Source organism: Salvelinus alpinus, chromosome 11, assembly GCF_045679555.1.
Source record: "Salvelinus alpinus chromosome 11, SLU_Salpinus.1, whole genome shotgun sequence".
Classification (NCBI taxonomy): Eukaryota; Metazoa; Chordata; class Actinopteri; order Salmoniformes; family Salmonidae; genus Salvelinus; species Salvelinus alpinus.
The window spans coordinates 42,566,578-42,583,269 of NC_092096.1; the positions used below are offsets into that span (position 1 = coordinate 42,566,578).

General features: G+C 45.3%; 1 protein-coding gene across 15 annotated transcripts in view; it reads left to right on the forward strand.

Annotated features, from left to right (window-relative positions):
* Positions 1–16,060, forward strand: part of LOC139534215 (pleckstrin homology domain-containing family A member 5-like) — a 137,444-nt gene extending 121,384 nt beyond the window's left edge. For 4 of the 15 annotated variants that reach the window (XM_071333134.1, XM_071333136.1, XM_071333142.1 and 1 more), the window contains 19 exons: positions 62–399; positions 641–724; positions 1,720–1,839; positions 2,462–2,515; positions 3,923–4,003; positions 5,849–5,914; positions 6,149–6,229; positions 8,206–8,355; positions 8,528–8,629; positions 8,730–8,882; positions 9,147–9,335; positions 10,043–10,187; positions 10,432–10,565; positions 10,836–11,036; positions 11,224–11,817; positions 12,785–12,936; positions 13,140–13,309; positions 14,260–14,382; positions 14,710–16,060. In XM_071333134.1, coding sequence (XP_071189235.1) covers positions 62–399; positions 641–724; positions 1,720–1,839; positions 2,462–2,515; positions 3,923–4,003; positions 5,849–5,914; positions 6,149–6,229; positions 8,206–8,355; positions 8,528–8,629; positions 8,730–8,882; positions 9,147–9,335; positions 10,043–10,187; positions 10,432–10,565; positions 10,836–11,036; positions 11,224–11,817; positions 12,785–12,936; positions 13,140–13,309; positions 14,260–14,342 — 2,897 coding nt within the window. In that variant the 3' untranslated portion in view covers positions 14,343–14,382; positions 14,710–16,060. Of the gene's footprint in view, positions 1–61; positions 400–640; positions 725–1,719; positions 1,840–2,461; positions 2,516–3,922; positions 4,004–5,848; positions 5,915–6,148; positions 6,230–8,205; positions 8,356–8,527; positions 8,630–8,729; positions 8,883–9,146; positions 9,336–10,042; positions 10,188–10,431; positions 10,566–10,835; positions 11,037–11,223; positions 11,818–12,784; positions 12,937–13,049; positions 13,094–13,139; positions 13,310–14,259; positions 14,383–14,709 lie in introns of all 15 variants that reach the window. The other 11 variants (XM_071333140.1, XM_071333149.1, XM_071333146.1 and 8 more) reach the window with 9 other exon arrangements.
* Positions 16,061–16,692: the final 632 nt, after the last annotated feature.

The following is a 16,692-nucleotide window of genomic DNA, read 5'->3' on the forward strand; positions in this document are numbered from 1 at the left end:
TTAAAGTCTGTGTGGATAAGAGCCTCTGCAAAATGACTGAAATGTAAAACTGTAAATGCAGACAAGAGGCGCTCCATGAGGGACGACACCATGTGGCAGCTGTATGAGTGGCAGCAGAGGCAGGCCTTCTCCAGGCAGGGCCCACCACCACCAGGCCACTACGGGACCCTGCCCAGCCCCAAGACCATGGGGAACATCTCTGTTCACCAGGGGGTGGCCCACTCCATCCCCACATCCCCCTCCCATGGATCCCTGGCCCTCTACCACACCTTCTCCCCTCCGGGCCAGCACCGCAGAGACAACCCACCGGGGTCAACCAGGTCTGAGGTGTCCTCACCCGTCTTCAGAGGGGACCAGACTATGACTATAGACCGCAGGCACAGGACTCACCTCACCAAGGTAACGGACAGGGAATGGACCACAATCATCTAAGCCAGTCTTACACAGCAAAATAATCACCAGGGGTTTCAAGCACAGAGAAATTACTGGAAATGCTCTGCATTGAGCGGTAGTTATTTTGTTTATTTGAAAGCATTAATTTTACTTGTCTGCCAGTTCAAATCAGTACATGTAACAGAGCATCCTGCCCTCTTCCTGTCCTCTCTCTCTCTCTCTCTCTCTCTCTCACGCTCTCTCTCAGTATAACTACCCACCTGACCGCCGGTCCATGCCAGCAGGCATCCCAGTGCAGACCATTACCCCGCAGTCACTACAGGGCAAGACGGTGAGTCACCTAACGAACCCTTCTCCTCGTCTCTGCATTCTTCTTCTCCTGTCCTCTCCTCTCTACTGTCCTATTTTCTCTCAACAACAATGCATTGTGAATGATATATGCTATTGGTATGATTTCAGTGTGACGCAAATACAAATCTGTTTTTGTGACGGGAATAGAAACATGTTGATGAGGCACGCAATGTTTGACACGCAAGCTATCATGTATTACTGTCATTCTGTCATGCTACAATGGATAGCCTGTATGTGTGCTGTATTTCTGTCAGAGTATGTGCCTTGTTACATTCTCTGCTGTCTTTTATTGCAAGCATTTGTTATTTCTGTCAGTAGCAGACACAATGTGATTTAAAATAATGGCATTGTCTTGGTGATGATACGGAAAGAGAGAGACAGTGGCACCAATGAAATTGCCTTCTAGCTGTGTCATCTCAAATTGAGTAGACTAGAATCAGCCGGAGAGATTGATAATCTGCACAGTTCATTTTGTAACTCTCTGAATATTATTGTGATTGCGTAACTTCAGTGGAATGCACGCAGGGGGGTGGGGGGGGGGGGGGGGCTTCAGAATGCAGTCGATGAGAAATATTTGTCAAGTGATTTGAAATGATCGCTTTTACTGAATATATTCTCTCTCTTTTTCACCTCCATTTGATGGAGAGTTAGTCAGTTTGGAGTCAGGGGACAGAGGGAGTTTATTTCTGCCCGTTCATCTGAAGGTATGGGTCCTATAGCCCAGCTCCAGCACAGGCCGAGACTCCAAACCAGTGTTTCCAAAGGCCTCTTGGGTTGTGCCTAAAGACTTGTCAGAGTCCTGGTTAGAATCATAGCTTTTTATCCCTGCCCTAACCTGTCACTGCTTTTCCTGTCACTCATTTCCAAACGGAAAATCAAGAGAGGTTTGTTTGGTTAATGTATTTGTTCATTGATCGACTGCTGGATGAATTGACTGTCTCGTTATCTCCTCTGTGTCTACGCTGCGTTGTGCAGCCAGAGGAGCTGACCCTGCTGTTAATAAAGCTGCGTCGGCAGCAGGCGGAGCTCAACAGCATCCGGGAGCACACTGTGGCTCAGCTAATGATCCTTAGCATGGAGGGGCCCAACGCCAAGGTTAGCACCAGGAGGGCTCACATGCACAGCATGCCATTGGTCATCTCCAGGGGTGGTGTTGATGTGCCATCTCCATGCAGCTCAAGGCTCTATGAGCAGGCCATGCATTCCAGTGAATGCATATTATGTGTTTGCTCCTACCTGTGTGGTTCAGTGGTGTATGGTTTAGTTTTGAACTAATTTCAACCCTTTGGTGTGCTGCGTTTGTCTGGCCTTGATTTCATCTTTTGAACTGTTGATGTGCAGAGGACAGCGTGGTATGAGTATCATGTGATTGATTGCCTGCTTGTTGTCTGCTGTGGTTTCCCATTATATTTTTATGAGGAAAGTGTAAGTAGTTTGATTTGATGTGTGGTGAACAAAGCCTCTTGCAACTTTGGGTTTTGCATGGTTTGATTTAGTTCAGTAATCAACAGTAAATGGCTGTGGTGCTTTATGCTTCCGATTAATGCCAAAGCCACGGTAGCAACTTCCTCTTTCATCTCCATCTTTCACTATCAGCTTGTACCAGTTCTACTTCTATTTCCTGCTGTTTCCCTTACTCAATCTCCCTCTCCCTTCTCTCTTTCTCTCCTGTCTGACTCTTCTCTCTTCCCTCTTTTCTACTACCTTCTGATGTTAGAGTGAGGTCCTGTCTCATCACCTTCAGAGGAACCTCATGTATCTGGACAGCCAGGTGAGGAGTACTGTTTTATCTCTGTCTCTCTCTCTCTGTCTCTGTCTCTGCGTGTGTCTCTGTCTCTGTCTGTCTGTGTGTGTGTGTGTTTCTCAGGGTTAGGCACTCCTCAGGGTTGGTCATACACCCAGCTGCTCTCACTCTGCCCAGGGTTATTAGTGACTCAAATGCCAGGACCGCCTCCTTTTTGTCTTTTCTATACTTTCTCTCTCCTTTTCACTCTTTTCTCTCCGGCCCTCCTGAAGCATATACCGTTCACTGCAGAATAGGAGCTGCGCAAACCTGCATTCCCACGGGAGGATATATTGTCTAGCTCAGTACATGGAAAGTAAAAAATACTTTTAAACTTTTAAAACGACTTTACTTGGCCTGGCAATGCTGCCCTAAGCTAATAAGCTTACTCATATGTTTTTTTGCTGTATAGTTCGTACAGTCCCTGGAGAACATTCTTTATTAAAAAAAAAATTGAATTCACGCTTGAGAAAGCACGAGAGCAAACTTAAACTTTTGAGGATGAAGGGAACCTTAAGGCATGTTGTGTTTTCTCATTACGTTTTTAACTTGATGATGTGTACCTGTAGTACGTCAGTCATGTCATTGTCATAATGTAATTAAGACTGTATAGAAACAACCTCTGGGGTTTCAGGTAAAGTGGCTAGGCATAGCGACTGACGTTCTGACTAACGCTCACTCAGGCATCGGTAATCAGGGCAGACGTCTAAAGCGGGCGTTTATTTTTTGGGTTTAGAACTGGGTTTCCACGATAGATAAATAATTGAGTTCCTGTTTCTGAAAAGGTCGTGTGCAGCAGGAGAAACCACTCTACCATGTGGGACCTCACTTAGCGACTTCACTGAGTCTGATTGTGACCCCTCTAACCAATTATGAAATGATTTGTTCTGCCATTTCAAAGGCTTTCACCTCTAATGGCAGACAATTTCACAGCGGTTATGAATGAACTTTAACTCGCCACCGCGCTCATTCCCCTGGTCCACAGGCTCCAATGCATGCAATTGTTTTGCTATTTTGTTGGTAGATATTGGTCGGGGATGATGTAAACGATGACAGTAAGAAAAGCAGGACGTTACGTCTCTCCTCCGTCTGCTGAGAGGGACTGGCAATATTGTCTTTGGACCCAACTGTGGCCTCCTTGTATCTACTGTAAATGTACTAGGACTTCTCCCAGAAGGTCTGAGTCTTTATGGTACAGGTGGTAGATATAACCCCAGGGTTGTTGGCTCAAGCCCCTGGTCTCCCTCAATCACTAGTACCTTATGACAACAATGTGTTCTTTATTTCTATGGATCCTTTCTAGGCTCTGCTGTTCTGTTCACTAACTAACACCTATATTATGCTGTTGTGTATTGTTGCTCCCTTCCATTCTACCTAACTTCGATCTCCCACTAGACGAAGGACAATGAGCCGTTAATCTTCATGATTCACACTATGATTGAGAACTCTGCTCCAAGGCCTCAACTGTACCAGCAAGTAAGGTCTTATTGGCAAACCAATGACTCTTCTCCCGCACTCCTCTCCTCCCTTCATCATCGATCCCTCCTGTTTTTGTTCACATTGGATGCAGTCAGTCAGTCGTCGGTTCCCCCTCTTCCTGGTGTCATGATCCCAACATTGTTTGCTACTTACCCTTCATGTGTTGATTTGACTACAGCACTTCCTCTTCATCCATTTTTGCTTTTTTCATCAGTCCGAGGTTGGACTGATGTTAGCATGGCTTATGGTGGATGCTACATAGCCATGCCCATCCTACCTCATTGTAACTTGATGGTATTGTTGCTGTTGGTTATTATGGTGGATGCTACCTTAGAGCCGTACCCCGTCTTCCTGCAATGCCAATGCTGTTGATGATGGATCTTATGTTGGCTAGGCACTGTACGATCACAGTCAAATCAGCACCTCTCTTCTCCGTAATATTATTTTCAGTCTGTCCATATGTGGGTATGATAAGAGCTCAATGCAAAATATTTTGTTTATGTATTCAATAGAATGACGTCCTTTTTCGGGTGGTGGCCCGATAGTGTAACAGTGATTGAAAGAGGGCAGGGGTATTTTATTTTTAGCTGGGGAAATTGTCCTTGAGGGAGTACTGTGTGAGGTCCATAGTCTGGCCTTTCCACTGTGCTATGTTATCACTTTATTACAGGCTTTTAATGGTATGATTTCAGCCCTGCTCTCTTAAACCTCCCCCTCTTTAGCCGTCCTGGGGTTGAAAATCACCTGTGTGAGGATGGCTGGTTTTCCTAGCTGTGTGTGTGCGTTAATGTGTGTGCCTCCGTGAGGGCCAGATTTAGCCTAGGTCTTTTAGAGGTTTTCATTAGTCAAGCTCCAGCCATGACAGAGTGTACCGGGGGACAGTAATGAAGAGCGCACCGAGGGGACGGTAATTAGTGTGGCACAGGGCAGAGCTGCCAGCACAGAGGACTATACATCCAGCCTAGCCAACCACTGCAGCAGCCCTCTAGCCTCTCTTAAAGGGGGTGTGTGTGTGTGTGTGTGAGAACATCCTGCTCTAGTCTCTGGTGACCTCCTGATGCCAGCTTCCTGTCCTCTTCATAGCTTCTTCACACCCCTGGAGCCTCCATCAGTAGGACTGTTATCAGTGATGCTACTGAGGTGGAAAACACAGTCTGATTTCCCAGCAGAGGGGGCTGACACTCCTTATTATGAAATGGAAATTTGGGCTGAGAAGTTGTATCCGAAGTGTTGTAAAGTCATAAGTTATGAGTAGAGAAGGTCATTGAAATTGCATGAAGAGCTCCATCACCCTCTCGCTCTCGCTCTCGCTCTCTCTCTCTCACTCTCTCTCTCGCTCTCTCTCTCTCTGGGCTTCATTGACCCTGTGGACAACTCCTTGTAAGGACGCAGATATTTACCATGAAAACCACATCACAATGAATAACCAGACCATGGGTGCATCTCAATACTCTAGTGGCCTTCCCTCCTCGTGTCTTCTCCTTCATCTGCACTGATCGGAAGATACGGGACGGCTGTAAGCAATATGGTGGATACCTACTAGAAATGGGCTTTCACCAGTCCAGTTCTTTAACAAGGAGACAAGTAGACTATTGAGAAGCACCCCATGTCATGGGTCTGTATTACAGGTTGTTTTGCCGTCCCCTGTCTGTGGCTGTCTTCCCACAGGCAGCCCAATTCTGATATTTTTTTCAACAAATTGGTCTTTTGACCAATCACATCAGATCTTTTCAAATCAGAGCAGATCTGATTGGTCAAAAGACCATTTTAGTGAAAAGAAGATCACAATTGGGCTGCCTGTGTAAACACAGCATGTGTCTCTAAGGCTGTCTGGTGTTTCAGATCAGCCCTGAGGACTACAAAGACAACTCCTACAGCCACCAGAGGCCAGAAGACATCGACATAGACGTAAGACCAAGTCCTTTTATTATTGTTTAGATAGAGGGGAAAGTATTCCTTTCCCTTTGCACGTATCCTCTAGTCTAGACACACAGCAGTTGGCTTCCTGACATAGATTGAAAGATTCAATTAAGTTAATAGAATACCACACAGCTCAGCTCGCTGGAAAAAATCCGAATTCAATGCCGAATTCTTACCAACTACTGTGTGTGTGTGTGTTAACAACCACTGTGTGTGTTTCAGACTAAGCTGAGCAGACTATGTGAGCAGGACCAAGTGGTGAGAACACAGGAGGAGAAACTACAGCAACTACACAGAGAGAAGGTAACTACTGTACTCACTCTTTCAACTGACAACTTGCTTCACACACACAAACACACACTGGGCTGTCTGAGGCTGGAGTAGACCTTTATTACACAGAGGGAGAGAAGGATAGAGAGAGAGAGAGAGTGCCGAGACGGGAGGAGATACAGTGCCTTCAGAAAGTATACACACCCCTTGACATTTTCCACATTTTGTCACAGTCTCAATTTAAAATTGATTAAATGGAGATTTGTTTTGTCATTGGATTACACACAATACCCCCATAATTTCAAAGTGGAATTATGATTTTAAACATTTTTACAAATTAATAAAAAATCAATAAGTATTCAACCCTTTTGTTATGGCAAGCCTAAATAGGTTCAAGAGTAAACATCTGCTTAACAAGTCACATAATAAGTTGCATGGACTCAATAATAATAGTGTGCAATAATAGTGTTTAACAAGATTTTTTTTATGACTACCTCATCTCTGTACCACACACACACAATTAACGGTAAGGTCCCTCAGTTGAGCAGTGAATTTCAAACACAGATTCAACCACAAAGACCAGGGAGGGATTCCAATGACTCGCAAAGAAGGACACCTATTGGTAGATGGGTTAAAATAAAAAATCCGACGTTGAATATCCCTTTGAACATGGTGAAGTTATTAATTACACTTTGGATGGTGTATCAATACACCATCACTACAAAGATACAGGCGTCCTTCCTAACTCAGTTGCCGAAGAGGAAGGAAATGGCTTGGGGATTTCACCATGAGGCAAATTGTGACTTTAAAACAGTAATATAGTTTAATGGCTGTGATTCGAGAAAACTGAGGATGGTTGAACAACATTGCAGTTAATCCACAATACTAACCTAATTGACAGACTGAAAAGAAGGGAGCCTGAACAGAATAAAATATTCCAAAACATGCATCCTGTTTACAAGTCATTCTGCAAAAAATGTGGCAAAGCAATTTACTTATTGTTCTAATACAAAGTGTTATGTTTGGCGAAAATCCAATACATCACATTACTGAGTACCCCTCTCCATATTTCCAAGCATAGTGGTGGCTGCATCATGTTATGGGTATGCTTGTAATCATTAAGGACTGGGGAGTTTTTCCAGGATAAAAAAGAAACTGAATGGAGCTAAGAAAAGGCAAAATCCTAGAGGAAAACCTGGTTCAGTCTGATTTCCACAAGACACTGGGAGATGGATTCACATTTCAGAAGGACAATAACCTAAAACACAAGGCCAAATCTACACTGGAGTTGCTTACCAAGAAGACTGTGATTGTTCCTGAGTGGCCGAGTTACAGTTTTGACTTTAATCTGCTTGAAAATCTATTGCAAGAGCTGAAAATGGTTGTCTAGCAATGATCAACAACCAATTTGACAGAGCTTGAAGAGAGACTTAGAGACCCAGAAAGACTCACTGCTGTAATCGCTGCTAAAGGTGCTTGACTCACGTGTGAATACTTATGTAAATGAGACTTCTGTATTTAATTTTATATAAATTTGCAAACATTTCTAAAAACATGTTTTCACTTTGTCATTATGGGGTGGTGTGTGTAGACAAATGAGTTATTATTATTATTTTATTCAGGCTATAACAAAATAAAATGTGGAATAAGGTGGTATGAATACTTTCTCATGGTCACTCCAAGACTACCATCCCTCCTCTGCCAGGCTTGTACCACAGGTACACAGTGTATAGACTAGCTAGCAGACTCACAGCTGGGAACTGAGACTCTCCCTCTCAGACAGCAGCCCTAGCCTGCCCCCTAGAGTCCTGGGAGTGGCGGTACACCCTTTTGATGGTGGAGATGCTTTGATAATGTTTGGTTGGTTCTTTGCCTGTGGTTCTGTTTGTGTATCTGTGTGTAGTTGTCAGACAAATGTTAGCTGTAGATGTTGTGCTGACCTGTGTCGTTGTCGTCTTCTCCTTTCTTCTTTTCTTTCTTTCTTCCTTCTTCTTCCTATCTCTCTGCAGCACACCCTGGAGACGGCTTTGCTGTCTGCCAGTCAGGAGATAGAGCAGAGCTCTGACAACCCAGCAGCCGTACAGAGCCTTATACAGCAGAGAGACGTACTGCAGAATGGACTGCTCAGTACCTGTAGAGAACTGGCACGGGTCAACACTGTGCGTTCATATGTATACACACACACTGTACATGCAGATGTCAACACAAACACACACACTGATCAGCACCTGTCAAGATCTCTCCAGGGTCAATGCTGTAAGTCAGTGCACACACACAAAAACAAGCGCACACACACAGGCTGTCTAGTAGTGACACCCTCTCGTCTCTCAGGAGTTGGAGCGGTCGTGGAGGGAGTATGATAAAATGGAGTCTGGCGTCTCTCTGGCCAAAACCAACCTGTTGGAACAGCTAGAGACCCTGGGCAGCCCACAGGTAAGTCTCTCTCACTCTGTCTCAACCACTCACTCACATGCAATCACACATTTGCAAGATGGAGAGTGTTTTTAATAATTTTCTGTCACTGTGTGAGCAGACAGAACCTCCCAGCCAGCAGCATGTCCAGATCCAGAAGGAGCTGTGGAGGATCCAGGATGTGATGGAGGCTCTGGCCAAGAACAAACCCCAGAGGACCACTGACACTGGTTTCCTTGGTTCCAAACCCATCTCAAACCTACAGAAGAACGAGGTGAGTCTCACTTCTACTTTGTGGATAAAGGAAAACATCAGAATATGTCAACACCAGATAAATAGAATCTGTGCATGGAGTCTTTGTGAACTGATTTAGAGCTGTCCGTAGCCTACATGTGAGACGGATGTGAGACGGATAGCTCCACTCAATGCCACAGGAGGCTGTGCTGATCTGTCTAAGCAGGGTCTGGTGTGGCATGCTGTTGTCCCAAGAGTGTCTCAACAACAACAACTTTCTATCTATCCTCTCCTCATGCGGCAGCCAGTGACCTTGTTCCGGTCACTCTGTCCTCTCACGGAGGGTGACCGTCAGCCCCCCCGCCCACCCCTGCCCCAGTCCTACGGCTCAACAGAGCGCCCTCCCGCTGTACCCCCCCTTCCCTCCCCCTCGGGCACCCGTCCGCCACCACACACAAGCAAGCACGGCCAGAGGAACGGAACACACAGCAGTGTAAGACACGCTGACCCCTCACGCCTGACCCTTCATCCCTGTCCTTGTGCTTCATCATCACTACTTGCCCTTAAGCACAGATCTCGGATCTGTTTAACTTCACCAAATATATTCTAATCTTAACCGTTAGGGCGAGGTAATACTAAACTGATCTTAGGTCGGTGTCTAGGGGCAACTTTATCTTACACTGTACAAGACCAGTACACGTTGACCCCAGACCCTCCACCTTTACCCTCACCATACATGGTTCATCTCTCATCGCCAACTTGGGTCACCGTTGTGACTCTTTTCATTTGCTCTGAATCATTTGTCATTTGTTTTAACATTTGTCGACATTTAGGTTTTTCCCTGCCTCTTACCCTGGAGTGTTGAGTTTGACGTATTCATTCCTTGGGTTTGTCATCTGTTTGCTCTTCGGTTTGGCTTGTTCTTGTTTCCATGGAAGCGTGTGTGATTGTGTGATTCCACCCCAGTTGTCATTCTGACTGTGTCTGAGTGCTGTGCTGCGGTGTGCCTACTCTTAGTGTTTGGGCTGCCAGTTAACAGTTTTCTGCTCTTTGCGGCGCCGTTTTAAGTTTTTCTCGACTATCCATCGGTCACATCCACCATGACCACTTTGTGACCTGCGTGTGTGCGTGCGGGCATGCGCACGTGACTGTTTCCTATGTGTGTACCTCTCAGTATGCTGACTCTCTGTCCCTCTACAGCAAGGCCCAGACTACCGTCTGTATAAGAGTGAGCCAGAGCTGACCACTGTAGCCGAGGAGGTGGACGATAACAACGGAGAGGACAATGACAAGGACAGACTACAGACAGGGCTGACCACAGACAAGGAGCCTGCGGCCACTAAAGGTCAGTCACTGTCTGTCAACAATGTCCAGTTTGGTTACGCTGCTGCCGCTGTTTCAAGGTGGATACGGGCTAGGGTCAAAACTATTGTAATTCAGTGAATTCAAGTTGTAATTAGAAATTCCATACAAAGTAAACTTATAAAGAGTATTATAAGTATGATTCATAAGTACTCTATTAACTGAATATAAAAAAATGTAACACCCCAAATGGCTTTGTAACTGACTTAGTCCCACTCCCCTCCCAGTCCCATTAGGAGTACCAGTCTACCCAGTGGGTATCGTGCCATCCAGGACCAAATCCCCCATGAGCCCCCCAGAGTCCTGCACCATCGCCTCCTACGTCACCATGAGGAAGAGCAAGAAGCCTGACCCCAGGACTGTAAGCCTGACTCAGCACTTTAGGGAATAGCAGGGGAACTGAACTATATACTGACCCTAGAAAACATATTAGAAACAGTTTTTTTGATAGACAGGACAGCACTGATTTTGGATTTGGAGGTGCTACTGTTACTATTCATTCCCTGACATGTTTACCACTACAAAAGCTGGAGATGGATATAATATGTCACCAATAGACAGGCAGATAAAACATTCTCGGTGTAATAATAATCCAACATGACTGATCCCTGCTCCACTGCTCCCCCTGTAGGACCGTCCTCACAGTGCGGTGGAGCAGACATGCGGACCGGGGGAGCGGGAGAGCGGCAGAGCCAGGATGAGTGTAGAGGAGCAGCTGGAGAGGATCAGGCGACACCAGCAGGCCTCGCTCAAGGAGAAGAAGAGAAGTAGCAGCAGTATTTCCCCCTCACGCTCGCCATCCTTCTCCAAGGAGAACCCCTTCATTACACAGGTAAGTCCTCCTCTGTTTGGTGTGTGTGTGTTTTGATAGGACTTGATGTGTACCTGACAACAGAGACAGCTGGGGTGGGGGGGGGGGGTCTGTGCGCGAGTGTGTGTGTGTGTTGATTAACCTTGTTTCTCAGCGTTGTGTACACTGTAAAACTGAGTTATTCATTTGGCATGTGTGTCTACCACAGGTCAGGCGAGAGGTGGTGTTCTCCACAGACACCCAGGAGCTGGAGGCAGCACTGCAAGACCTGGAGGAGGTCAGAGACCGAGTTACAGAGCAGCTGGAGAGGGACAGGACTGCAGCTGTGGAGCTGGAGAGAGACCGAGGTGCAGAACTGGAGCTGGAGAGAGACAGGGCTGCAGCAGCTGCTGAAGAAGAAATGGAGAGGGGTCGAGCTGCAATAGAAAAGCTGGAGCGAGACATGACTGAGGTGGCTGCAGTGGTGGAGCAGGAGATGGCCAGGACTGCTGTGGCTGTAGAAGAGGAGATGGACAGGGCTGCAGAATTGGAGCTGGAGAGAGACCGGGCCGCAGTAGCAGCAGCTGCAGAAGAATTGGAGAGAGCTAGAGCTGCAGCTGAAGAACTAGTCAGAGAGAGGACTGCAGTGTCTTCAGAAGAGGCGCTAGATATTGACAAGGCTGCAGTGGTGGAGCTGGAGATGGAAATCACTGTGGTGGAAGAGATCAGCTACAGAGCTGAGGAGGTGGATGTCATCCCTGTCCCCAGGCTGAGTGAGGAGGAGCCACAGCCCCAGACGGAGAGCTCCAACATGGACACAGAGGTACGGGAGTGTCCCTACTCACACAGACCACCAGAGAGCAGAATATGTATGGCAGACTATCATTTGATACGTATGTTGATGACTAGTAGGAGTGGTGACTGAGTCAGCATGGTGTACTGTAACTCTCTGTGTGAATAAGAAAGATCCACACCAAGGATTCACAGAACACTGTATTCCTTTACTGAAAAATGAACGTTTTTAAAGAGGGTATTCAGAGATAAAGGAAATACTTGAAACATATTCCCCGTTCAAGGACAAATGTATATCTAATCCAATAACGTTGAGCTAAGATTAATGGCTGTGTTGTGTTGGCAGCAGCCTGGTCTCTGTGTTAATGTCCTTTAATCTGATCTGGGAGGCTAATGGAGGCTTTCTGGGCGTGAGGAGGATCCAGCCTGGATTTAGGGGTTTATCTCTGGGCCTCAGCCCAGCCGTGATGATTCACACTGGGCTACAGAGAGAGACACACCTCCCTGAGTTGGCCTGAGCTCCATGGAATCTCATGATCTGATGATGATGTCGGATCAATTAATGCCCTCTAATATAGTTGCCTAGTTTTAAAATAATATTTGCGAAAGCTGCTTAAGACCATTGGTTATCACCATGTGCTTTATACCAGTGTGTCTCAACTCCAGATCATCAACAGTACACATGTTTGTTGTAGCCCCGGGACAAAGGTAGCTGATTCATCTCATGGAGGGCCTGATGATTAGTTGACAAGTTGAATCAGGTGTGCTTGTCAGGGGCTAGAATAAAAATGTGTACTGCTGGTGTTGCTCAGGGACTGGACTTTCTTCAGATCCCCAAATACCGAAGAGGTAGCCTCTAGGGGTTGACATTAGACCACCAAGATCGTGTTCAGTAGGGCATGTGAAAATAAGAGCTTCGTTTCAAAACATATTTTCCTGTTTGGTACCTCCTGAACACAGCCCAGACTACAGTCTATCTCACTGTCCATGTGTTGCAGGTGTCAGAGACCCAGATGATGGTGATATCAGATCAGGGTGTGAAGCCCCTGTATGTTCAGTACCTGATCCCTGGACAACATCAACAGCAGGGGGAGAGGGAGACAGAGAGGAGAAACACCCACACTCCCAACACCCTCATTCCCCACAACAGGTGAGACTAGCTAGGCCTCACCAGGACTTATCTTAGCCTCTCTGGATCGATAGCAACTTTGACCCTTTTTGAATACTTTAAAACCGTCCCTTCCTTCATCCAACTGTATTTAGATCAGTGACTACCTCATTAAAGGCAGAAAAGAAGGATGCATTTTGTAAGTATTGGAATAAGGCCTGAATGTGAAGGTGTGACTGTGCCAGTTTGCCAGCTGCTGTGTCAGAAGCACTGACTCCTGAACCTGAGGAGGATGTGATGCAGAGTGAGGCGATGCGAGGGGAGGCCCCGGAGCATGAGACCCAGGGGAACAACATTGACATATCCTATGAACTACCAGCAGAGGGAGCTAAACTCAACAACAACCTGATGGCAGGTTTGAGAACAGTCAGAAATTGCTTTGTTAATGATGATTGGTTGATGGATTGATTGATTGATATATAACTGATAAATGTCAAAGCACTTACGTACAGTACCAGTCAAAAGTTTGGACACTTACTCATTCAAGGGTTTTTCTTTATTTGTACTATTTTTCTACATTGTAGAATAATAGTGAAGACATCAAAACGATGAAATAACACATATGGAATCATGTAGTAACCAAAAAAGTGTTAAACAAATCAAAATATATTTGAGATTATTCAAAGTAGCCACCCTTTGCCTTGATGACAGCTTCGCACACTCTTGGTATTCCTTCAACCAGCTTCATAATAAATGCTTTTCCAACAGTCTTGCTGAGCAGTTATTGGCTGCTTTTCTTTCACTCTGCGGTCCAACTCATCCCAAACCATCTCAATTGGGTTGAGGTTGGGTGATTGTGGGGGCCAGGTCATCTGATGCAGCACTTCATCATTCTCCTTCTTGGTCAAATAGCCCTTATACAGCCTGGAGGTGTGTTTTTGATCACTGTCTTGTTGAAAAACAAATGATAGTCCCACTAAGTGCAAACCAGATGGGATGGTGTATCATTGCAGAATGCTGTGGTAGCCATGCTGGTTAAGTGTGCCTTGAATTCTAAATAAATCATAGACCGTGTCACCAGCAAAGCACCATCACACCTCCTCCATGCTTCACGGTGGGAACCACACATGTGGAGACATCCGTTCACCTACTCTGCGTCTCACAAAGACACGGCGGTTGGAACCAACAATCACAAATTTGGACTCATCAAACCAAAGGACAGATTTCCATCGGTCTAATGTCCATAGCTTGTGTTTCTTGGTCCAATCAAGTCTCTTCTTATTGGTGTCCTTGAATGAGTAGGTGTCCAAACTTTTGACTGGTACTGTATGTGTTGTGGGTTTGCCCCGTGTGTGTTGTTTGCAGTGAAAAGCCTGCCCTGTCCGCCCCAGTCCTCCTCTCCTTCTCCTCCTCAACTCACTGACGGATCCCACTTCATGTGTGTGTAGATGTGTCGAGGAGGTGGTTATGTGAACTGAACTACACTCAGTAAGAGACTTCCCTGTCCTTACCTACAACCTTTGACCTTTACTCATCTCTACCCATCAACCCCTAAACTCCATGGCCCAAAGCTCAGCCCTCAGTGATTTACCCTCCAATCGACACAGATCTTACCAGCAGGCAATATTTACACCAGCCATTTAAACACAGCCATAATTTATCATCTAATCAAAAAGCACTCTCTAGTCATATCAGCGTACACATTTTCTCAGATTTATTTTAGACATTTTGGCTTGTGACATCAGCTATTTTTGTATCTTCACCTCTTTCCTCTTCTTTCTCTTCCCTCTCTTTCCACTCATCCCTGCCGCCCAGACATTGACCTTTGTGAGCAGTGACTCATAAGCGATGCCAGTCTGAAGATCCAAGATGGCATCCTACAGAGCCAAGATGGCACCAGCCAGCCTGCACAGAGCATGCCCAGTAGCTCTCTGTGTGTATACAGTAGAAACGACTGTAGCCAGACAGACAGAAAGAGTAGATGCACAGGCCTGCTCGTATTACTTACTGCCTGCCTACACAATAACTGCGATACAAAACTCTCTCATTCACACAGAGATCTCAGAGGACAAGATAGTATTACAGAGTGATAATTGATTATTATTATTACAGGTATTATGATGGTCTGTTATTTTGGACATGTTCTGTGAGGATGCGTTGAGTGTCTGAGCTGAGCACTGCTGTAACGAGGAGAGGACTGTACAGTTGTAAATAAGAACACTAGAAGAGTCTCACACTGGGAAGATCTCAATTGCATACTCCTCGCGTCCTGTCTCCTCGTCTCTTTCTCAAAACCCACTGGAGGAGAAGGTCAGAGGGGAGGGACCTCTGGCTTTCTCATCCAATGGATTTTGAGAAGGAGACGAGGACCTGAGGACTTGAGGAGTATGCATTTGAGATCGTCACACACTATGGAGAGGGCCAAGCACCAAATCTACACACACAAAAGCAGTGCTTTGCTTTAACCACACGGAGGCGCCATATTCTCTTGCGGTTAAAAAATAAACTGGTTTTACTCCCATTTAAGTTTTTAACCTGAGGCCCTAAAAGTTTAATTTCCCACATATTTTACACTGCACATTCCCCCGTTGTTCATACAAGTTGTTAATATATAAATATATAAAACATATAGAATGAACTATCTATACAATGGGTTTATACTTCAATAAGGTGCCACCCTATTGCTGCTGATGGACAGAGTTTAAATATTTTATTAAGGTTGTGTTTATTTATGTCGGGAGGATCGGGATCTGGTCGCCGCCGACAACCACATGTGAATGTCCTGGGTTAGAATCGATCTGCTTCTCTGTTTTTTTTCTATGGCTGAGATATATTTAAAGTAAAATATAGATGAAAGATAAAATAGTTTTATGAGATTAGGGTTGTGTGTTAGATTCTGTCTGGTTGTGTGTTAGATTCTGTCTGGTTGTGTGGAGTCCTGGACAGAGAGAAGAGAATAGCACATGTATAAGCAATAAGCAGGCATTTTGTTCCTCTAGGACTTCAAATATAATGTACATAAATGTAAAGTTTCATTGTGTAAATGATGTACACCATAGAAAGAGCAGAGCAGAAATTGTAACTGAGGTTATTATTATTAGTTAATATGCAAAATGTTCATATCTCATCTGTTTTATATCATGTGAAATAAATGTTGATGTTTTTATCTGCTGTGGTTGGAGTATGTTATGTTGTTAGGACATATACTAAGTGTTTACATTTTTTTACCGTTATTTAACTAGGCAAGTCAGTTAAGAACAAATTCTTATTTTCAATGACAGCCTAGGAACCGTGGGTTAACTGCCTTGTTCAGGGGCAGAACGACAGATTTTTACCTTGTCAGCTCGGGGATTCGATCTTGCTACCTTCCGGTTACTAGTCCAACGCTGTAACCACTAGGCGACCTGCCACCCCACATTAAAAAAAAATTGGGAGAAGTAATTCAATTTACAATGCTTCCAGCTGTTTTGGTTTTATGTTACAGATATGATTTGCTGATCACTGATGAGATAGAAGCTCTGATGGTTCTGAAGAGGAGACATTGACAAACTTTTTAAAGGTCGAGAAACTCCATTCTGCATTGTTGAGGGACTGGGACTCTGGCCTTCAACTGGAAGTGTATCCTAAAGGCCAATAGCTCATCTCCACTTGGTAAATGAATGATCTCTGCTCTGGACAATGCCACTGTCACACTAGACGCAGCCAGGTCATCGACACAATAAGGTCAGTTACCTCCATTCACACCCTCTTGCCCCATCCTTCCACCTTCTTCCCTTCCCCCCCCCTCCTCCTTTCATG